General features: G+C 28.7%; 1 protein-coding gene across 2 annotated transcripts in view; it reads right to left on the bottom strand.

Moving 5' to 3' along the window:
- The window catches only part of LOC111683117 (paired box protein Pax-6), a 58,569-nt gene extending 44,467 nt beyond the window's left edge, over positions 1 to 14,102 (bottom strand). The window contains exons 1-2 of one of the 2 annotated variants that reach the window (XM_046954407.1): positions 13,448 to 14,102; positions 6,771 to 6,951 (exon numbers count right to left, since the gene is read on the bottom strand). In XM_046954407.1, the coding sequence (XP_046810363.1) occupies positions 6,771 to 6,951; positions 13,448 to 13,698 (432 nt within the window). In that variant the 5' untranslated portion in view covers positions 13,699 to 14,102. The remainder of the gene's footprint in view (positions 1 to 6,770; positions 6,952 to 13,447) is intronic. The other variant, XM_023445150.2, reaches the window with a different exon arrangement.
- Positions 14,103 to 25,525: the final 11,423 nt, after the last annotated feature.

The raw sequence follows: 25,525 nt of genomic DNA, 5'->3' as shown, positions 1-25,525 counted from the left end.
TCCATTCTTCCATTCTTCCATTTTTGGAAATCTACATCGACCTTTTTGTCCTTCTGATAATTACGATCATAATGGATGGATGCTGTTCAATCAACTAACCCCAAACCTGAAAACCCCTATTTAAACAAAATAAATTGTATTTGTTTGTTGTTTACACTGTTTCATAATTTTCTTATTTTACTTTGCGGTTCGATCTGTATCACATTTTCCATGTAGCGTTTCATTGTTTTCGGGTTGGTTAAACAATGGGCGTGATAAAAGGTATTCTGTACGTATTTATGACAAACTAAACAAATAAAAAAACAAGAAATACCTCAACGCATCGTGTACGCAACACTTACTTTTCTTTTATTTATTGTATTTATTTATAATACATTCAAGTATGTTTGTTGTGCGAGTATTTGTATATGTACTTCATTCATTCATTCATTGAAAACTCAGTTTCAGACATTCATACACAGTTAGATAGTCATGCACAATGGGTATTGTAAGAGCATTAAAGTTAAATACGGTTTAATGCCATATGTTGTGCAATTTTCTCTATTGTTTTCTGGTGATGTGATGGGATGGCAATAACGACTATAAGAATGAATGTAAGCGGAGCGATGATTTTTTTTGTTACCAAACTTTGTGTACTAAAGAAAATTAGGGTTGATTTTGTTGCGCACTGGTCTATGAATTTGTTTTTGAAAGATTTTGATATTCCTAATGAAAATTAAACAACTAATTTGTAAAATTTTATTATTTGACAGACTTAATTAAACTTGTTCTCTCATTATCTTGGACCTACAAATTTTATTTACTTTCATAAGGGTTTTTTTTCCTTTTTGTTAAGGCAGGGAAAACGGATGAATAGAAAAATCAATAGCAAAGTTAAAACTGATATTTGCGTTACATAAAGGCAGACAGTCATCCAAAAACAAATTTTGTTCTTGTTTTTGTTGGTTAATACAAATCATATACTATATGTATGCATGTTAGGGTGCTTCTTTTTTACCTTTTTATATTTTTTAAAATGCAGGTTGGATTTTTGCTACAGTTGATATAAAACTGCCGTTATGAATTTTACACAAATCGTATAACAAATTAATCAATGGCTTTTTGGAATGATTAACTTATCTACCCTATTTAGCTTACTGCTTAAACTAGATAGCATATTTCTAAGGAAAATTGCTTGCGAGCTAGTAATCTCAATTTAGACAATTTTATTAACTTTATAAAAAACGGAGTTATAGTATATTGTACATATATACAGAATGTGTGTTTATGAGTGATTTTCGTCGTCCTCTTCCTGTCCCATTTCAACTTTAACTAAATTTAAGAGGTAAGTTGTGTTTTATCAAGTAAACATCGTGTTGTACAATAAAATTAATTGTATTATCCCAACCATCCGTATAAACGTGGCTTTATAAGACAAACATATACATTTACATAATATGTATAACATAACTACATATATACAAACATACATTTGTACATATGCCATCATTCAATTCAATAATCAAGTATGTAACTTAAATATTCCAACTTTCTAATGACCAACCACAAAAGGGAAAAGTCAAATAACCATAGAATTATGCGTGGTAAATATTTGAGTTTGCTACGGTTTAAGGAAAACGTTTTTGCTAAAATGAATCCCTCCCCTTAATTAAAAACATTTTCTTTGTTTAGTTCAATTAAGCTCCTTAACTTAAATTTTCGTTATATAAAACATTGAATGATGTTACATCTTTCAAATAATAATATTATTAAATTTTATCAGCCTGTAACAATTTTGAAAAAATTTAACCCGTGGATTTATGTGTTAAACTAAAGTAGCTATTCTGTATACTTAAACCTGTTAAAAGTACTATACATTTTATAGGACAAAAAACTTCAAAATACTAACATATATGTATATATGGTGGGGATAATAAAATACTTCTGCCCCTATATTTAAGACCCATTTAGTCCCAGTTGGTATTTAAATTAATTTTTTAGCATTGCAGCTATTTTAAATTCTGAAGACATGAATCATTATTCAATCAATAATAATATTATTTATAAATATTTGATAAAAATTTAGTTAACATTATTTGAAAGTATCTCTTTGATAGATACATTTCTAAATTTCGCGCGATTGCACTGAACGCTTTTAATATTTCAAATAGGCCTATGTTTAAATATGGTCATATTTTACACAAAATTTTTGCAGCTATTTTAAATTCTGCAGACATGAATCATTAATCAGTCAATAATAATTTTTTTTTTAATTTGATAATAATTTAGTTAATGTTATTTGAGAATATCTTTTTAATAGATCCATTCCTAAATTTCGCGCGATAGCACTGAACGTTTTTATACCCTATATCACTTTAGTGGGGAGAGTGTATTGGGTTTGTGCTGATGTTTGTAACATACAAAAATATTCGTCCTATACCCACCTTAAAGTTTACCAATCGGCTAAGAATCATTTTCTGAGTCGTTTGAGCTATGTCCGTCCGTCTGGCTAGGTGGCCGGCTTTCTGGGTGTCCATGTACACCTTGTGCGCAAGGTACAGGCCAAAATTTTAAGATAATTGTATGAAAATCGGTTCATTATTTCAAGTAGCCCCCATAAAACCGTAAGCCTTTGGGCTTATAATTAATTTAAATGGTTAAATAATTTTATAGGACTTATAATGATACTACCGATTTTTGTAATGACCCTAGCCCCCATACAAACTCCCCTTTAGAAAATGACTTAAAGATCAAAATTCACATATTAAAAACACTTTTAAATTCTACATAAATAACATTGAATTAGACTAAACTCCCCATACCAACATTTTTAAAAGTAGGGCCATATTTTTTCCTACTCCCCTTTGAGCCCACTTGTAAAAAATCGTTTTTTTTTTGCCAAAAAAAAAAACAAAGTAAAAATATTCCGAAATAAAGTTAAAAAACAAATCAAATGCTTTATTTTTTTAAATAATCGCCATTTTTAACATACTGACTGGTGAGGGTATCATATCATCGGCTAAGCCCGACTATACAATTATACTTGTTAATATTTCAAATAGGCCCAATTATATGCTCATATTTTATTAAAATGATAATTGACCAAGAGAAATGATGCTAAGACATGCACATGTCCTAATTGAAACAGCACCAAAAAAAAATTGTTTTTCATTAAATGTAAGTTTTATTTTCAGAAAATGAAAATAGAGATCCATTATTTTTATTTAATTAGTGTAAAAAATAAATTATCAAATCGATGTAATCGATGTTAGATATTAACGGATTAGTTCTTAAATTGTGTATATTATATGTGAGGCTAAGCTTGTGTAGAATTAATCATTTACATATCACAGTAATGGTGAGTTATTATTCCATAGATTTAGATTAAACATTAGAGGTAATATTTGATTATTATTTACATTTTGATATGCTACGATTTATCTGCCTGTATACGCTCTTTCTCTTATTAATGAGTACTATACCGTTTTTAGCTGAATTTCTAAATTCTCAGGTTGAGTGTTTTTTCTTAAATTGCCTAAATCTTTTTAATGTAATACTTCGGTCATTTTTCCTTTGTTTACTACCTTCATAGTACAATAAGTTATATAACTTTTACACACATAAGGACATAATAAATATATATTTACATACATATTGAATCAATTTCTAATAGAATAAAAAAGAAAAGAAGTAAAAAGCAACTATGTATACCTATTTCATGGTTGCCGAATTGTTACCACAAAAAATTATATAAACAGATTAAGTAGGTAATAAAAAAAGCTAAATAAATTGCATTGTAATTGAATTTCGAACAAATCTGGCTTTGAAGTGTTGTTCCTCCATACAACAAATTAGAAAAAGTAAAACAATAACAACAACACAACCAAACGTATATAAGTAAATAAAAACATTCAAGAGATAATAAAATCAGGGGTTGCCTGCCTGCCAGAATTTTGTATTTCAAATTCAACCGCAGCACAGCTGGATACTTTTAGAATCTTAAATAGTGCAACGAAGCGGCAAATAAGTGATGCTATCTGTGATGACAGCAGCTAAAGATAAGAAATATACATACATACAATACTCAACAATAATGGTGTACCACTCTATTCTATCATTCTATACTTTTGTATATGTGTTGTTTTTACTTGGGTTGTTGCCATTATTATACGAATATGTATAAGTATCTATTATATGTCTGTCCGTTCGTTCAACCATCAGTGCGTTATACACATGCTTTCATATAATAATTTTCATTTTTATAATAATGTACATATATATAAAAGTGTTATATTCGACAGATTTTTTTATATTTTCTTCTTATTTTTTTAACAACAAATATCCATCGTTATTTTATATATTAAAGAATTTATGACGAAGGACAAATTAATAATTTTGTATCCCTGAAAACTGACATCAGAAGGGAGCGAGTCAGCCAACCGTCCATCCAGCACAGAGGTATTTGATATTGTATTCTCCTATGTATAAATACTCTTACGTTTGTTTGCCCCAATTGTTGCAGTTTTAAGTTAAATAACCGGATTAAATGACTTCAAGACTTAAGCATACGAAAGTACGAAAATAAAATTGCGAAAAGAAATACCAGTTTATCAAAGACTAGGGTATTCAATTATTCGGATTTTTGTTCTAATCGATTTTTTCGACAAATAATTATTGGAGTTTTAAACTTAATCTATTTCGAATATTCTAATTATAAACACTAAAATGTAAAATATTAAAAAATCTTTACTTTATCGCATTCATATTTACAGCTTCTTTAGCGATGGTTTACTACAACATATTAATATAAAATATTTAATTATTTGAACCATTAAACTGTACAAATTCGGTTTTACGCATAATGTTTAAACGATTTTATAACCTATAAAGGACGCAGAAGATTTCCACATTTGCACTAAAATTGAGCCACTAGGCTCTGCACTTTCTCCTACTGTTTTTCGTATACACATTTCTAAATAAACTTCTTCTATTTCTATTTTTACTAATGTCGCCACAATATTGGTGGTGTTCGACTTTTCAATAATATAATATATAATGACAAAATAAAAAAAATAGAAACGACTTTATTTTGGGGCGAAAACTAAATTTTTTCTAAAAGTACCCATTAGAATTTGATGATTTGTATGTTAAATAAAAGGTATTTAGGTCTACTTTCCTATGATAAATGGAGTTTGTAAGTTTTTTTGCTGCATCGTATTTTATTGGTATTTACAAAATTTGGCATTGGAAATAGTAATAGAAACGATTCACAGTATTACACTGGGAACATAAGCTGAGATTTCTTAAACAACTTTTTGCACTTATTTTTAAAAATTTTAATTATAAATGAAATTCTTAATATAAAAGTATACTTTTTACTTTAATTTTTATGTTATCATTTGTTTTTTTCGAAGCTTGATGACCCTATGGATCCCGAAAAGCTGAATCAGAGGGCCGACTTTTAAGTTTTCTTAAATAAAAATTTCAGAAATATCTTCTAATGTTTAAATTATCATACTAGTTTTTGAGAAGATTTCGAGAAGAAAAAGTTTGAACCAACAAATATATAAGGACAATACACCGATTTTTGGGCCGAATTTCGAGCAATATTTCGCTAATTTGCAATTTGGCCTGTTCTTGTTGGTTAAAAAGGGACTTGTGAAATAATGCTAAAATAAGTAAAATTTTACACAAAAAGTTCATAAAAAAATTTTTGTAATTTTTTCATAAATTTTAAGAAAGGTAATAAAATAAAAAACATACTTTATTTCCCTCATTTAAAAACATTCTGTTTTATTTTTTTCAATAGATCGTATTGGGTATATACTAGTATTAATTCCCAAACAGTACTATACCTAAATTTCAAATTAATTTTCGAGATTTGTACATTTCCTGAAATTTTAGTTTTAAATTCAACTTATTTTACCTGTCCATCAAGATATTTTATATTAAAGCCCCTTTTTAACCACCAAGAACGAGTTGTATTGCCAAAAAGTGAATTATTGCTCAAAATCGGGGCTAAAAATCGTTATCAATAAGCGGATTCAAAACTTCTTCGGCTTGAGATCTTTTCAATAACTAGTTTTTTAATAATTTAGTAATGTTAAGCAATTTCTTTCACTTTTTTATTAAAGAAAATTTTAAAGTCGTGGCTCCAATTCAGCCGTCAGAGCTCATGTGGTCAGCCGAGCGCTGAAAAAAACTCGTTAACATAAAGAACCGAGGAAACAGTATATTTTGATATTGGGAATATCATTTACAATTCAAATTTTTAAAAATAAATACAAAACGCAGTTTATGAAATCTCAGCTTATGTCCCAGTGTAATACTGTGAATAGTTTCTATTATTTTTTCACAATGCTAAATATCTTAAATACCAATAAAATACGATGGAGCAAAAAAACTTACAAACTCCTAAATAAAGTCGTTTCTATTATTTTTTCCACTACTGTATATGTATATATAAGTATATATAAGTGCAATTGAAAATGTTAAAAAACAATCTACTTTCAAAGTATGTTTTGAAAAAAAAGAGATTAAAATAGAGATGTTTTCATAAAAATACAAAAATTTTAATTCAATTTAATATAACTTTAATAAAGAGTACATACAAATGTACCGATAAAATAAAATAGGTAGAATAGTAAATCTTAATTTAATAATAAACACTTAAACAAATTAAAAATACTTAAATAAAAGTGTAATCATTTTTTATTACGTATTTGCGATACTTTATATAATTAGGAAATATGCGTTTATTACAAGTACAAAGGAAACATCATCATACTCACACTGGGTATATTATCACTATTGCATACTTGTTCCGAAAGCAATCGATCTCGTATTTCCCACGCAAAAATGCTTGGACATTCACGTTTGTAATCAGCTATTTTTTGTACAACTGGTGTGGTGGCAACTCGAGGTTTTGAACCACCAATGGCACGTGGCTTAATTGACCCAGTTTCATAATATCTGAAAATAATTTAAATGTAATTTTTAATAAATACATTTGCTTTTATACATATATAATTTTTTAAATAAAACTGTTAAGCTGATTTTTTACTGATGTTTTGGAAAAGCTTTTTACTGTTTCAAATTACATTTTTGTTAAATTAATGCTCGCCTACCTCTCTGAAATAATTATTTTTCGTTTTTTATGTTTTTCAATGAGTGGTTTATAACTATAACTATTGCTTCTTATAAATACTTATAAGAAACACAACAATGTTAATCAAACAGTTGTAAAAGTATAATTGATATCATTATTTCAAAATTTTTTCAAGAATCAGGAATGTATGATTCCTTTCTATATGTAGGTAAATCAGAACAAATCTTAACATGTTTCTGAAGTATTGTTATAAAAATCACCAAATAATTGTTCTTCATTGAAAAATAATAAAGGAATTAAAAAGGAAAAATACCTATACGTTTGTTTTTCATATCTTTATTTATTAAGTATTCAATTTAAAACTATTATTCTCATGTGAATGCCCAAAATTATGGAAGATAAAACAGAATTTAAAAAGTAAACGTTTAAAAACGTGAATTAAAATGAAAAATAAAAATAATAATAATTAGTGTATAGTATTAGTTAATTTAGTTTTTCAATTTAATATTAAAAATGTTGTTTTTCATCGGGGCAGATATGGGAATACTGTATTTTAATAAACGATACAAAAAAGACCAGTTGCGAATTGGACTATTGAGTTTTGGAATAAATATACAGTAATTTTACTGTTAATAGTTTTTCTTAATCGGTTAATTGTTTGAAATTGACAACACTAAACTTTTTTACAACATTCGAAAGTATATGAATAATAATCGTAAGAGTTGTATACAGCTTTTTCATAGAAAATACCAGCAAAATTGTAATGACCTTTATAGCAGCAGCTTACATACTACTTATACAACGCTACAACATCGATTGTAAATTGAACAATAGTTTCGGACCACAATTTTAAATAATAAGTTTTAGAATACATCTTTTTCTCGATAGATTTCATACATAATTATTTCACAGGGTGGACAAAAATGAATGTTGCTGATGTTCCCGCTGAAAATGAACGTTTTGTTTATTCTAAGGCAAAAAACAATATGCAAATTTAGAGGGAGAGACGATTTTAATGGCATATTACAATTTAGTATACCGCACCAAAATTATTATAACATTTTGGATTTATTTTTTAATTATACCCTACACCACTATAATGGGTTATTGCTGAAGTTTGTAACACCCAAAAATATTGGTCCTAGACCCACCTTAAAGTATACCAATCGCATCAGATTCACTTTTTAAGTCGATTTAGCTATGTCCGTCTGTCTGTGTGTCCATATAAACCTTGTGCGCACAATCGGTCCATTATTTCTCCTAGCCCCCATACACCCGTACCCCCCGAATCGGGCCTTTAGGCTTATAATAACGTTAAATGTATTATAATGTCAACAAAAATCATCAATAATTAGTTTTATAGAACAATAAATGACAAACTCCCCATCAGATAATGGCTTGTAGGTCAAAATTAACTTATAATTACTAATAAAACGATTAAAATCTACATAAATGACTTTGAAGTAGACGTTAATTCATCTACCAAAATTTATAAGGATAGGCCCATATTTACCCCTTCTCCCCTATGAGCCCTCTTGCAAAAAATATCTTTTTTTGTCAACAATAAGTAAAAATATTCCACAATAAAACAAATTAAATGCTTTATTTAAAAAAATCCACAATTTTAATATACTGACTGGTATAGGGTATAATATGGTCGGCAATGTCCGACTATAAATTCATACTTGTTTTTACAATGAATTATTTTATTGTACTAATTACAATTATTACATTATTAAACAAATATTATTTAACCTAAAACATTTTTTTCGAAATTCGATTTTCTTTAATTAAAAAAAATATTTAGTTATTAAATTGTGCATTTTTTTTAAATGTTTATTATAATTTAATTCGATGGCAGTATCCCAGTAAAAACTTGATATGGAAGTACAACCCATTATACTTCCATATCAACTTATTTGAGTACTTCAAAGTTATGCAGTGAATGCTATTGAAGAAGAAGTAGAGAAGCAAATAATTGCAAGTTCGCAAATTTCTATCCATCGGCATGTGACGATTTGCTGCCAAGCACCCCATTTACCTCTAAATGTTCACATGAATGTCAAAGTTCTTCATGTAAAATTTGAAAATTCTAGCTTCAATAGTTAAGCGAAATACCTAATAGAAGTCCGCCTTATACTCTAAATGTTCAGATGAATATCAAAGTTCTTCAAGTAAAATTTAAAGATTTTCCCACATATTAATAAATGATTAATAAAGTTATTGATGATTTATTGTATGAATTTTGTATGGGAAATGTGCGTATTAAACCTAAAATAAGTGATTAATTTCTTTAGAAATACCGGGGTTTAGCTGTAATAGTTTCTCAGAAATACGAATTTTTCTATTTTATTAATATCAGATTTTATATTTATGTTATAAACGGTAATACGTCCTTAAAAATTTGAAGAAAATCGGTTCAGGGCATGTAGCAGTCTATAACGTTCAAACATACAAAATGTATACATATAAACATACGTTATAGACTGTTGCATGGATGAACAACATGGCTCAACCGATTTTCTTCAAATATATAGAGAGAAATTTTAAACTCAATTTTTTTCCAGCTTTAAATCGAATTTTGAATTGAATTGATTTTTTTTTTTTTTGGAAAAAAATTATATTTATATTTCTTTATAACTTTCTACATTACTAGGTAATGGAAGTTTCTGCAGGGATCCTTTTTTTATTTTAAAGCTGTATGGCCACAAGTCAAAATTTTATAAAATTTTGTGTATGTACGGTTAGTTGATCAAAAAGACATAAACAAAAACCTTGTCGATTTGTAAGTAAAAAGAGGCAACACGAATTGCGTTTTGATTGAAAAATTCGAATAAAAATGCTTTCATAAAATAGAAATAAAAAAGATTTGCACACAAATTTATGAACGAGGATAAAAAATAAAGTGCACCTAGTGCCCTTATAAAGCGGCACTGATATTCTGGATCCTTCTACATAGAGCGATTACAGACGAACAGTAACATGGAGAAACAAATAAGGTGAAGTCATATCAACAGCTGATTGTTCATATAAATTTACCCCGACGCTGCCAAACTTTATTTTAAAAAAATCTCTTCCTAAAACCGAAACTCTCAAACTCCATACATAAAATATTAATGTGTTCGCCGCAAAATGAAATGACTTCACCTTATAATCTATTCGCCTTGAACAGTACGTAATGTTCATTGGTATTCCAAACTCGGGATTTAACGAAGGAAAAAATATTTTCTATTGAGCACTACAAATAAATTTATTTATTTTGTACTCGATGTAACGAATTTCTAAACAAAAAGTGGAGAAGATAATATAAACAGAGCACTAAACTTCATAATTATCCAAAAGCCAAAAAATAAAAACTTTCGATAGAAACATAAAAAAAAATTATAATTTTACACATGGGAATTAAGTTCACACCTATCAGATGTTTGACGAAAATGACGTGACACCTAAAAAAACTACATTTTGGTTTCCTTAAAAATATATATTTATTTGCCCAAATATAATATATCTTTGATGACATCAATTCATAACGTCTTTATTATTTGTTTCGACAATATTCTCAATTACAAAAATCATGCAGAATCAAAAATTAATTTACAAAAATTAGTGGTTACGTCTTTATCATGAAATATTTGATAGGTCTGAACGTAGCTTTAATAACGTAATTTGCTTATTTTAAAGAGTAAACATCTTTTATTTAACATTAATAAATTTATTTCTTAAAACTTTAATTTTTGTTTTGTTATCTCACATGTCAGTGTTTCTGTAATTTATTATTCTACACCTACCATAAAGTGTACCGGCTCAAAATAATTTTCCGTCAGTCTAAATGTCCATGTCAGTGTAGCCACCAAAAAAAAAAAAACATCCAACATAAAAGCACAAAACAGGTCGACGGAAACCAAGTTCCATACTAGCCAAGTTCCATACTAGCCTTTATTACCGTGATGACTTTTTTAATTGTAGAGCCTCATTTAACCCTAGCCCCTATAAAAAGCCTACTTCAAAATTTTAATGTCCACAATTCTATTCACAAATAAATGGCTTAAGTTGTATATCTGATGCAAGGAATAATTCAAAATTAATTTGGTCGGCCTCTCCCGACTATAATTTCTTACTTTTTTTATTTAGATAGTATGTAATTAATAAGTTTAAGAAATTATGAAATTCAAAAAGTTTTTATTTAAAAATTATAATTAATTAGATTGATTTAATTTAAATATATCTTTTTTAACTAAATTTCAACAAATTTAAACATTTTCTTTGGAAGTTGATTTGAAGATTTTCATATATAAAATAATTAAATTCTTGTAACCCCGAAAAATCCCGGGATTTGTAAAAGCCAGTCCCGATTGACTTCCCTAATAAATAACCATTTAAAATATAATATAAATTGTCAAAATCAGCTGGCATATTCGTGAGCCGCTTATAACGCTACAAAAGTAGATCTACTTTAAGCATTGTAGAATATAATAACATTGATTATACTTTTCGAGAACTTTATTATTCATACTTTCGAGAACTTTATTATTCCAAATGAGTGAAATTGGCTCACAAATAACATTGATAGAATAAAATCCGAGACAACCCCTGCAACTTTCAGAAAAAAATATAATTTATGTTAATACAGACGCACAAAACCAACAACGTACTGCTTCATAGGGCTTATTTTGATCTTTTATAATAAAAAACAGAGTAAAAACAAAAAGCGACCAGATAACATAAAATAAGAAGAAAAACTTTTTAATTTCAACATTTTTAAAATTTTACAGAAAAATGTGTGTAGGTATTTAAAATAATATTTTGTAGAAAAACATACCTAAATAATTGGTAACTTTGCATGAATTTGCAACTGTTAACTAGAATGTAGTTGCTTTATGTATTATATAATTTACAGGCAAGGATTTTCATACAAAAAAAAACGCAAAATATGCGCTTATAATATGCACTATTATATAGGGAAAATTTTATAAATTAAAAATTTTGTTTAAATTTTGTATTTAAATAATTGTTTTGATTATCTGAAAGAGGATCCTCATAAAATTTGGTGAGAAGATGTATTCTGTTTAACTTCTATTGATTTAAAATTTTATAGTGTGGTAATGTTTTTAAGTGAATTATGGACGTTGAAGCCAATTTCTAAAGGATATTTTGTATGGGGGAAGAGTGAAAGATGTATGTGCAAAAGTTACTGTTTCTATGGACACACAGAAGGACAGGCTTAGTAACTGATTCAGAACGGATACTTTAAGGTGGGTATAGGACCAATATTTTTTAACCTTCGAAATCATCATAATAACCTAGCAAAAAATAATGGATGTCATACTTTACAAACTACATCTTAATCACATCTAAAAATGCGATTACATACTATTCACTTTTATAAATCAAATATTTCCTTACAAATGAAAACCCATTTACAAACAACATATTTGAAGTACATTAAGTTTTGGTGAAAAACTAGTGAAATTCTCATAAGAGTGTCAGTAAAAGAATGTGACATCCAAATATCGGATTTTAACTGCTTCTTAAACTAAGATTAGATGTCATTCAAAGTTGTCAAAAATGAACAACATCCTTCCAATGACACGCTAATGTAAAATTTATAGATTTTTCACCCGAATTTGAGGCACTTTGAGTTACTAGTTCTGATGAAAATACTACGTCTTTTTCCACAACTTTTTTTGGAAGTCAATAACAATTTTATTATAAAAATATTACATAAAAAATAATAATTAAAAATATGGAATTAAAATGTTATAAATATTGCATATTAGCAAAATATGTAATTTATATATCTATAACTAAATATGCAAAAAAAAAAACGATTCCATGGATTTGAAAGCATAAAATATAACTATTGCATCTCTAAATGATTTTTCTATTGAATAATAAAATGATTATTAATTCGAATGAACGGAACCATTTATGTTAATCAAAAATATATAATTCTTTATTTTAATAAAATATTAGCATTATTTTTATTTTGTTATTGTATTGTAACAAAAAGCTACGATATTTGCCATTTACTGCTTTCCAAGTCTATTTTCACTAAATAATTTGTAAAATGCATACATCTTTATAATTTCCAATCGTGGAAAAAAAATTAATCGTTTGAGATTTTCTACAGAAGTTGTATTGTAATAACAATTTAAGTAAACAAAGTTATACAGACTGGGAAAATGCACGAATATTATAGGAACATTTCCCCAGATAAGTATATACATACTATATATTCTTGCTGAGCACTCGAGGCATGTTTCGTATCAACTGGAATAAGAAAATAACACAGTTGAACAGTTGAAATGAAACAAGCTTTCAAGCGTTTGATAAATATTCTCTAAAACCGAAAACACTTACCTGCCTAAAATTTTACTAACGCAGCCATTGGAAACTTGTAAAATACGCGATATATCACAGGGACGAGCACCCGAATGGGCGAGCTCAACGATTTTTTGACGTGTAGAGTCCGGCAGCGGTCGGCCATTAACATATACACCGCCCAATTGATTGATACCACTATGACCAGCTGTGGAGCAACCAAACAATGCACTTTGACTAACCGATGAGGCATGGCCATGCATGATGTGTTCTGTTGTTAGCATCATCATTTGACTGATTTTTTTATTTTATTATTTCACTTCTCCTATTTTCTTTTAATTATAGAACTTTGATGGCTTAGAGATTAACGCATATAAAATGACTAAAAGCGGCAATAAGTGGAAACTTTTTCTTAAATTACAAAAATATTTTTGTGATTGATTCCTTGTTCAAATTACGATTCTACAAAAAACACGTATACACAGATATGCGTATATGTTTGTGTAAATTGTTTATATGCGTTGATATATATTTTTATATTTTAATTTATTTACTGAATACGTAAATTGTTATTCGTACTGTGTATATTTTTAAAGATAGATTTTTTAAAATAAGTTTTCTATGTTTAATGTATAAAAAAAAAACATTTCTAAATACCTGCAATATATATTTTTGTTTTGTATTATGACTTTATTTATTTTTTACTTTTCTTTCGTTATTATATTATTATTTTTTTGTATAAATAATTAGGGATTTTTTATTCTTCAAATTTTAAAATCACAATCACATACTACATTATTATTAATGGAGTTACGGCGGGTTTGTTGGTTTTATTATTTTTTAAAATATGGAAAATTTATTTATAACTTTTGGTAATTTTGGTATTTGCATTTTTTATTTAATTTATATTTTTGTACACACGCGCAAATTTTGTATTATATATTCTTAAAATTGTAACGATTAACAACTAATTTTTGTTGTTTTTTGCTGATATACATTACTATCCTGCATGTTGTTGTTTATCTTGTATGGATTTTTTTTAATTAATTGCTTTAATTTATGCTTTATGCTCGATTAGCGACAATGCAAATTAGAAGAAGAATACACGCCATACGACAAATACGAACGTCGATCTTCGTCTGTTTGTGTATGAGTTTGAAATAAAAAATCAACAGCAACAACAACTGAGCAAAAACACACACAATTTATAAGGTTCGTTGCTTTATAGTGCTCCTGGAATACGGTGCAAATTAGTAGAGATCAGATACGTATTTACTCCTACATAAACCGAGGCAGGCAGGCGGCTGCTGCTTGCCAACACTTGATGACGGTGGTTTAAAATCCAGTAAATAGCTAAATAGTTAGATGATGTCGTGGTACATACAAAACACATGTGTGTGACTAACTGACTGACTCGTGCTCTGACCGCTAGTCTTACGTTATAACGGAAGACACGACATTTTTTAATTAAAATATTACTCTAAATTCTGGTTTTGCGGCAGTTGATTTTTCAGTTTTTTTGTAGTTTGTTTTTCGTTTTTACTTATTTTTGTTATTCTGCTGTGTATTTGTTTTGTATACTTTTTTCACAACAAAAAACTCATCGACAACATTCAATGAATGCGAGTGTACAGTGCACTTAGCGAAGCGAAACGTTAATGAGCTCTCATGCGAAAAAATATCCCAACAAACGTGCCAAAAAGTACTTCATATACCGGAGTACGGTTAAAATAACTAAACAACGTAAAAGCCAACAAAAAATCACACTCATACACAAACAACAACAACAGTGTTAGCTATAGCTATAAAATTCAGCCGATAAAATAAGACGATGAATGGAACAACAACAACATCTTACTCAGCTACAGTCAAACAAACATGCATACATACATTCATACCAACCAACTTACATACATTCATACACAAACAAATGGAAAACCAAAACAGTAAATGAAAAAAGAGCTGCATGTGCATGCTCGAACGAATAAGCAAGCATGAATGGCTGCCTACAAAAGCAAAAAAATATATATTCACACACAAACTTACATTAATACAATAAAAAAGAGAGAGAAAAAAACATCTTGTACGTATGTTTATATGTATGTGTGTTTTACTTGTCTACAGTGCTGAGCGTTTGATTAAGGTTTTTAAGCACTAACGTTATACATATACATAAGTACGTAAATGTCGTAACTGTCTTATCTTGAAATTTGTTTAACACTAATATTTGTGATTTTGTCCTGTGTTCACTATTTGAGCTTGGTCGAAGAAAATAGCTTCCTTTTAAGGCTTTTCTAATTTGTTAATTTCAGTAAAATTTTAAATTTTTTAAAATTTTAACATCCTTTCATTTATTGTAAGTAGTTAACTGAAATTAACGTATCATATATGTCTTCAAATGTATATATCTTCTATATTTGTGTTAACAATTTAGAATGAAGATAAAATGGATAGAATAACATTAAATGACACATTAACCTGAAAATTGCCTTGCATATAATCTACACTATGGAAAAGATAGTTTGATATAGTAGTATATAAAATTATATATAAATTAAAAATTATATATAAATTATAATTATAGCAGCAACGGTTTAATCCCATATTCGCGTAAAAAGAATATCACTTGGAACAAGTTCGGTATTGTTGCCGAAGTCAACAGATACCCCACAGAGGATTGGCGTTCTAAATAAGTTGTTGGTTAACGTATTATGATGAGTGCAGGGACATACTCTAGGCCCGTATATCTAGAGTCAGTTTGTTGTCTATGGGTATGTCGAATGACCTTCTACAAGTGATAGCATTGAATTTTCCTTCTTTGTATATTTAGGGATTACTCTGACCATACCAGATTTATCACAGTGTGTTTTCTGTGAGTAAGACAAATCCACGGGTTTTTAATGGATTTGTGCTTTGGTCTACCTATTACGTCTATTGGTGCTGTTGCTGACTCATCTGTGTGGTTGTAATCGGAAATGATGTTTTTCTATGTTGGAAGTTCATCAATGTTTAGAGATTAGATAAATAGGGTACTTGAGCAAACACGAATATGAAAGGTATAAAAATATCGAACTGTAAGTCCATTTTTATTGTATTTTAATTTATTATCCTTAATTTTGTAACAAAGTTTTGTTACCTATATTTGTCCAAGCATATAAAATTTTTCTTGCCTGTCAAGGAGAGGCATGACATCTAGTTCAATTATAAGTTGAGCAAATTTTATTTGAATATTAGGAAACCAACGTTGTTCATGGAACATATCTTAGCTATGTGTAGACGGTTGTCAGATCTGACAAACCATATACATACATATATAAAAGAGTTAAGTTACTGACTGTCTAATTCATCATCACACAGTAGATGCCCTTTTGGTTATGTAGATCCATTAAAGATTATGCATTTGGGGTTTAAAAAGGGAAAACCGGGTAAAACTGATTTTTTTATTTATCTTACACATTATTAGTGATACAAACAAAAGTTTAAATGTACTATTAAAGGGGTAAAATTGAGTAACAAAGGTGTTATTTGGTACATTTTTGGTCCTGTATTACTTTTTAGCTAATCAACATAACGACATTTTTGTAATTGTTTTGGGCATATCTTCAAAATTATGAGACATCTGTATAGTACTTTTTTAAATTAACTTTTTTTTGGTGTTAAAGAGAGAAAACTTTATTTTTGTAGAACGTAAAGAAAACGTTGTAGATTGACTTTTTGACTTACAGTATTGGCTAAAACAAATGCACCCCCTTATTGAAGTTTCCTTAAAGTAGTTCTAGTTATAACAAAAGAAGACAAATTTGAAATAAATTACATTTTTTTTGTTTATAGTTGCGGTAGGTCGTTAAAAAACGGTAACAAAAAATGTGTATGTTATTTATTAAAGAAGAATTTTTAAAAAATATTCATATTCCTCAGAATTTCATTGGTCAAAACATTAGCACCCCCATTAAAATGATTTTTTAGATCAAAATTTTCCATTATTTTTTATTGATTTTAATTAGAATTCATGCCGTTAGCGGTAGTTAAAAAGGGACTTAAAAATCGTGGAATCTTGATGAATAGATAGAATAATGCTAAACTAAGTCAAATTTAACACAAACAAGTAAGAGTTCTATATTTGGCTGTGCCGAATCTTATATACCCTTCACCATGATGTGTTTAAAGCCTTTTGTACCTTTTAAAGAACGAAAAAGTACCAAAAAGTCCCCATCTATGGGTCCTCAGTTAATCCGGGCCATACAAACTTAATTACATGTTCCTAGGTTCAATATTGTAGAAATTGTAAAAAGTACCTTTTGAAGAACGAAAAAGTACCAAGAAGTCCCCTTTTACTGGTTCTCACTTAATCCGGGATATACGAACTTAATAACATGTTTCTAGGTTCAATATTATAGAAATTTAAAAAAGTACCTTTTGAAGAATGAAAATTTACCAAAAAGTACCCTTTCATGGGTCCTCACTTAATCCTGGCCATACATACTTAATTACATGTTTCTAGGTTTAATATCGTATAAATTGCAAAAAGCACCTTTTGAAAAACGAAAAAGTACCAAAAAGTCCCCTTGTATGGGTCCTCACTTAATCCGGGCCATACATACTTAATTACATGTTTCTAGGTTCAATATTGTAGAAATTGCAAAAAGTACCTTTTGAAGAACGAAAAAGTACCAAAAAGTCCCCTTTTATGGGTCCTCACTTAATCCGGCCCTTTTATAGGTTCTCACTTAATCCAGGCTCTACATACTTAATTTCATATTTCTAGCCAATAACAAAACATTAGTGCTGCTCTCGCTCTGCTACTCTTGCTCTGCTTTGCTTTTATAAACAAATTACAATAACAATATTTACCGTATTGTTATGTATTTTGTTTTTGTTTTTTGCAGTTTCTGTCTGAGCATGAATAAAAAATCTAAATTTTATATGAAATTTTCAGAGGTTGTCTCGGTTTTTTGCTCATATCTCCGTTATTTATGGACCGATTTTGCTGATTTTAAATAGCGTTCTTGCCGGTCGTATGTCTGATAGAATTATGGAAGATTCGGATCTCGCAGATATCTGGGGTCTTCTAAAAACTGATTTCAACAAACATACAGACAGACATACAGACGGACAGACGGACATGGCTTAATCATCTCCGCTACCTATAAGGATCCAGAATATATATACTTTATAGGGTCGGAAAATTATATTATAGAAATTACAAACGGAATGACAAACTTATATATACCCTTCTCACGAAGGTGAAGGGTATAAAAATTAAAAAAAGGCGATTTTTTGCCATTTTTGGGTGAAAAAAGTATCTTTTTCTTTTTAAGTTATCTAAAAAGTTTCTAAGAAGATGTATATAGAATTTATACTTTTTGGAAAGCTGACTTTACATAAAATACGATTAATGAAACAAAACTTAAAAATTTTTGATACCGAGTGGACCAGGTCCATCCAAAAAAACCCTATTTTTATGGAAAATTCAATTTTGAGAAAAAATTCTGAAATCGCATAGTCGATATCAAATTATAGTGACCTGTTTTATATGACCCAATATGTTCTTAATCATTTTGTAACGGGTTTCGATAACCCCGCCCTTAGTATGGATATAATAGCCAAAAAACCAAAAAATCCCATTTTTTGGATTTTTAAAACTTTTTTTGGGAATTCCGGGATTTCTAATAAAAAAATTCGAAATTTTTATTTAATTTTGGATTTTGAGTAAAATATCTACCTAACTGTAAAATTTTATTAAAAAATATTCATAAATAAAATTTTTATTACAATTTGAAAAATGTGTATCTTCGAAAATAACTGAATAAAAAACATTTTTTAATTTTAAAAAAAAGTATTCCGCGATTTTTAATTTTCAATTATAAACAGTTTTGAAAAATAGACAAAATTACCTTTCCATTGATATATAACATGCCTACCTAATGTTTTTTAAGTGAGAAATTAATTAGGGAAAACTCAACATATTTTAGAAAATTTACCTAGTACTATTATTTTTATCAATATATGAAACAAATTTAAGAGTTAACCTTATGGATGAAAAATTTCGAATTTTCTTATTAGAAATCCGGAATTCCCAAAAAGTTTTTAAAAAATCATAAAAATGGGATTTTTTTGGTTTTTTGCCTATTATATCCATACCAGGGCGGGTTATCGAAACCCGTTACATAATGTTTAAGAACATATTCGGTCATATAAAACAGGTCACTATAATTTGATATCGACTATGCGATTTGAGAATTTTTGCTCAAATTGAATTTTCCATAAAAAATAGGGTTTTTTGGATGGACCTGGTCCCCTCGGTATCAGAAATTTTTAGGTTTTGTTTCATTAATCGTATTTTATGTAAAGTCAGCTTTCCAAAATAGAAAAATATACTTTTTTTCAAAAAAAAAAAAAAAAAAAATGGCAAAAATCGCCTTTTTTTAATTTTTTAAATTAAAATGCCTATAAATTTGGACTCAGTCATATTTTTACCTACATGATCATAAACGAAACAGAACGAAATGATCTGTCGAAAAAATTTAGGTAAAAAATAGTTATAAATTTCTGAAAATTTAAGCATAATAGGACCTTCCAATTATAAGGATAAGCAAACAAATAGAAAATACTAAAATATAAAAAATATTAAATTAAAGGATACAGGTTTAAATGAACATATTTTTGAATGTAATTGAGATATTGGCTTGAAATTTTTTGTAAAGGGTCGAGAATTTCCATATCTAACTAAAAAAAGATATTAAGGAATAAATATGGACTAAATCGTTGTAGCTATCTGCGACCATATTAAAATTTTGATATAAATCATAGTTTTAGAAATTTAACAAATATGTAATATATGACAAAATTTTTATTTATGAACAAAACTCAATGAAATCTTCAACGCTTGTTAATTGAAATAATAATATTGAAAAGGTCAAAGGGCATCCCGCAATTCCCAAAAATAGGAATGAAAATCCCAAAAATGGGATTTTTACATTTTTGCCCATAGGGTCCACATTTCTTTCAGGGCTGGAAAAATACTTTTGGAGTAAATAGAAAACATATTGAGGTTTCCAAAACTGCTTTCAGTTTTCTGATCCCAGCTTTGGGATTTTAGAACATGTCGCCCAAAGTTGAAGTTTTGATAAAAAATAGGTCATATTCGGAAGGACGCAGTGGCAACATTTTCAAAAAATAGGACAAGTTTTTAACGCCAAAGCGTTCTGCGTAAAGATACCTTTTAGAAAACTATAAAATTGTTATATGTTCTTAAAGAAAATTTTATTTTATTAATAAAAGAGTTAAGACACATTTTGGGCAAAAAACGGCAAAAATCTAAAATTTTGAATTTATAAATTAAAAAACGTATATTTTTGGATCTATAAATGATATTGATTTTTTGTATATTATATTTGGACCAAATGGACTCAAAAAATTGAGTCTATTTGGTCCAAAATTACGCCCGGTATTCAAAAAAGGCGAAACAAGGTATGGTAAATTTTGTATCACTAAATTTTTAAATGCCTATAACTCGGATATTATAAGAGATAAGTAGCAAGCATGTTTTTTTCAAGATCTCGTCGAGCGCTTTCAGAAAATATAAAAATATTTGTATTTGGGTGAAAAACAAAAAATGGCACGAGTTTCAAAATTTTACATGTCATAGGTACCCTACTTTGAGCCGCCACAGCTCCGTTCCTGGACCATCTGCGGAGTTCATCTTTAAAACTTAAACTCGAATACTCCTTGGCTACGCTCACGCCAAGATATTAAGGTACCCTACTTTGAGCCGCCACAGCTCCGTTCCTGGACCATCTGCGGAGTTCATCTTTAAAACTTAAACTCGAATACTCCTTGGCTACGCTCACGCCAAATTTTATCCCGATCGGATCAGCCGTTTAGAAATGCCAGATTTATTTCCAAAAAATTTTCATTCTGCCCCACTGTGTGCTGTTAAAGATTGAGGTTTGTGTGCGTTCACTCGAATACATGAATTACAGTTGCCACTTGCAAATTTTTTAAATTTTATTTACATTGCTTTTAATCCAAAAATATTAAATATTTTAAATTGTTTGTAATATTTTAATTATTTTTATTAAAAATGTAAATAATTGAATCAATTACTAATAAAATAGCAATATTTCTCAGTTAAACTCATATTTTAATGATCAATTGGGAGTTATTTCGCCAAATTTGTAAAAATTTATATATAATTCAAACAGTGTAAAAATAATTTGTTTTGAGTCATGTTTGCATCCACAGTATATTTGTATGTCTATGGTCCAGTTCAGGGGTCTGCAAACTTTTGAGTCGGAAGAGTTAAAATTTACAGTTTATAAAAAATGGGTTTTAAAAGAACCACAAAATGTTTATTTATTGAAACATTACAAACACTTTATGAATTCACATCAAAAACATTTTTTGTTTAATTATCTATAAGACAATTCTGCAAGGAATCTATTTTATAGATTTTTGACTACAAATACTTTTTGAATTTTTATGGGTCACTTGAATACATTTTTTAACACTTCTTACAAAAAAAAGACAAAAGTTTATAAGAGTGATATTATTTAATAGGCATTTGCCACAATGCAGTATGAAGTGTCATAATTATGTATATTAATTAGGCAGCATTCGAGAAAAGTTTTTTATGCAAACAGAAATTATACTGTAATGTATTAAGGACATCGAACCATAATTGACCAACTCCAATTAAAGGTCCCTTTTAGAAAATTACTCTAATAAATGGCTTGTATTGTTAGTAGCAGTATAGCGACAAACTTGGACATAAATATATTGTATAAGAACAAAATTGTTTTTCAAATTTGATTTTAACACTCATAACTGGCTTAATATTAGCAGTATTATGACGAAATTCAACACAAACAGGTACAAAAATCACTTTACCAAATTAAGTGACGATCGGTCCATAATTGATCCTACTCCACATTAGAAAATTATCCTATTGCCTTAATAATAGCAATAAGCGATGAAATTTGACACAAACAAGTTTTATAAGAACAAAATCTCTCGACCAAATTTGAAGAGGATCGGAAAAAAATTGACTAGTACCCTTATATAAGAAAATGACTCTAACGCTCATTGTTGACCATACCCCCATATGAAGCCCTTTTAAGAAAATGACTATAAGGCTCAAAACAGCGTTAATAATACCAGCATAATGGTAAAATTCAAGTTTATAAGAACACAAATATCTGTACCAAAAAAAAATTGATCCTACGCCATATATAGAGTCCAATTTCGAAAACTAAGTTATGACATATAACAGGCTAAAATACATGTATAGTGATAAAAATAGATAGACCAAATTTTGAAAGGATGGTTTCATCCTACGCCTTCTTATCCCAAAAATTTCCATGCCAAACATTTTATGTTAAAAATATATTAATCTTTTATAGATCACTGTCATTGAAAGGTGCAATATTTAAAAATAGTAAATTTTTTGGCACCTTTTTATAGAAAAATATAATATTCTTAAAAAAAGATTAAAGTATTTAAATAGGCCATGTTTTTAGTATTAAACTGTATCCAAACTCTCCACATTATTAATTAATTATTATATTTTCAATTTCCAACTAATAGGTTTTAATTAGAAAAACACGAAAATGTATGTATGTATGTATGTATGTATGTATGTATGTATGTATGTATGTATGTATGTATGTATGTATGTATGAATGTATGTATGTATTTTCATTTCTTTGACAATTTTCCACAACACAAAGTTTTACTTTTTATACCCTACACCACTATAGTGGGGAGGGTATTATGCGTTTGTGCTGAAGTTTGTAACACTTATTATGATCGGGCCGCATTTGACCCCCATACAGACACCCCTTCAGAAAATGACTTGAAGGTCAAAATTAACTTATAATTACTTATAAAACGATTAAAATCTACATAAATGACTTTGTAGTAGACGTAAATTCATCTACCAAAATTTATAAGGATAGGCCTATATTTACCCCTTCTCCCCTATGAGCCCTCTTGTAGAAAATCTCTTTTTTTTGTCAACAATAAGTAAAAATATTTCACAATAAAACAAATTAATGCTTTATTTAAAAAAAATTCAAAATTTTAACATACTGACTGGTGTAGGCTATCATATGGTCGGCAATGTCCGACTATAAATTCATACTTGTTTTTTATATGTAGTCATATACAAGATATATATTTAAACGCTGCAGAAAAGGACTCTAAATTCAATAACTGTTTGTAAGATGAAAAATGTTGCTTACAGATAGGTTTAGTTAAAAAATTATTAAATATCTGAATTTTGGAAAATGTATTTTTGTTTTGTATTTCTGATTGCCAAGTATATGTCTTAATTTGAAATAAAACAAGTAAGAGTTCTATATTCGGTTGTGCCGAATCTTATATACCCTTCACCATGATGTGTTTAAAGCCTTTTGTACCTTTTGAAGAATGAAAAAGTACCAAAAAGTCCCCATCTATGGGACCTCAGTTAATCCGGGCCATACAAACTTAATTACATGTTCCTAGGTTCAATATTGTAGAAAATGTAAAAAGTACCTTTTGAAGAACGAAAAAGTACCAAGAAGTCCCCTTTTACTGGTTCTCACTTAATCCGGGATATACGAACTTAATAACATGTTTCTAGGTTCAATATTATAGAAATTTCAAAAAGTACCTTTTGAAGAATGAAAAAGTACCAAAAAGAATGAAAAAGTACCAAAAAGTACCTTTCATGGGTCCTCACTTAATCCTGGCCATACATACTTAATTACATGTTTCATATAATATCGTAGAAATTGCAAAAAGTACCTTTTGAAAAACGAAAAAGTACCAATAAGTCCCCTTTTATGGGTCCTTACTTAATCCGGGCCATACATACATAATTACATGTTTCTAGGTTTAATATCGTAGAAATTGCAAAAAGTACCTTTTGAAAAACGAAAAAGTACCAAAAAGTCCCCTTGTATGGGTCCTCACTTAATCCGGGCCATACATACTTAATTACATGTTTCTAGGTTCAATATTGTAGAAATTGCAAAAAGTACCTTTTGAAGAACGAAAAAGTACCAAAAAGTCCCCTTTTATGGGTCCTCACTTAATCCGGGTCATACATACTTAATTACATGTTTCTAGGTTCAATATTGTAGAAATTGCAAAAAGTACCTTTTGAACAACGAAAAAGTCCCCTTTTATGGGTCCTCACTTAATCCGGGCCATACATACTTAATTACATGTTTCTAGGTTCAATATTGTAGAAATTGCAAAAAGTACCTTTTGAAAAACGAAAAAGTACCAAAAACTCCCCTTGTTTGGGTCCTCACTTAATCCGGGCCATGCATACTTAATTTCATGTTTCTAGGTTCAATATTATAGAAATTTCAAAAAATACCTTTTGAAGAACGAAAAAGTACCAGAAAGTCCCCTTTTATAGGTTCTCACTTAATTCAGGCTCTACATACTTAATTTCATATTTCTAGCCAATAACAAAACATTAGTGCTGCTCTCGCTACTCTTGCTCTGCTGCTCTTGCTCTGTTGCTCTGCTTTGCTTTTATAAACAAATTACAATAACAATATTTACCGTATTGTTATGTATTTTGTTTTTGTTTTTTGCAGTTTCTGTCTGAGCATGAATAAAAAATCTAAATTTTATATGAAATTTTCAGAGGTTGTCTCGGTTTTTTGCTCATATCTCCGTTATTTATGGACCGATTTTGCTGATTTTAAATAGCGTTCTTGCCGGTCGTATGTCTGATAGAATTATGGAAGATTCGGATCTCGCAGATATCTGGGGTCTTCTAAAAACTGATTTCAACAAACATACAGACAGACAGACGGGCATGGCTTAATCATCTCCGCTACCTATAAGGATCCAGAATATATATATACTTTATAGGGTCGGAAAATTATATTATGGAAATTACAAACGGAATGACAAACTTATATATACCCTTCTCACGAAGGTGAAGGGTATAAAAGTTCACAAAATTAACATTTTGTGAAAATTCAGAATGTCGTACGTAAATTACTGTTTGGTAATTTATACTTATACAGAAATGGTACGATTTATTGTAAAATCTACAACATAAAATTTTAATAAAAGGAAAAATTTATGTTTTTTATTTTATTATCCTTTTCT

Source organism: Lucilia cuprina, chromosome X (assembly GCF_022045245.1).
Source record: "Lucilia cuprina isolate Lc7/37 chromosome X, ASM2204524v1, whole genome shotgun sequence".
In the NCBI taxonomy this organism is placed as follows: Eukaryota; Metazoa; Arthropoda; class Insecta; order Diptera; family Calliphoridae; genus Lucilia; species Lucilia cuprina.
This window is presented reverse-complemented; position numbering and strand designations above follow the sequence as displayed.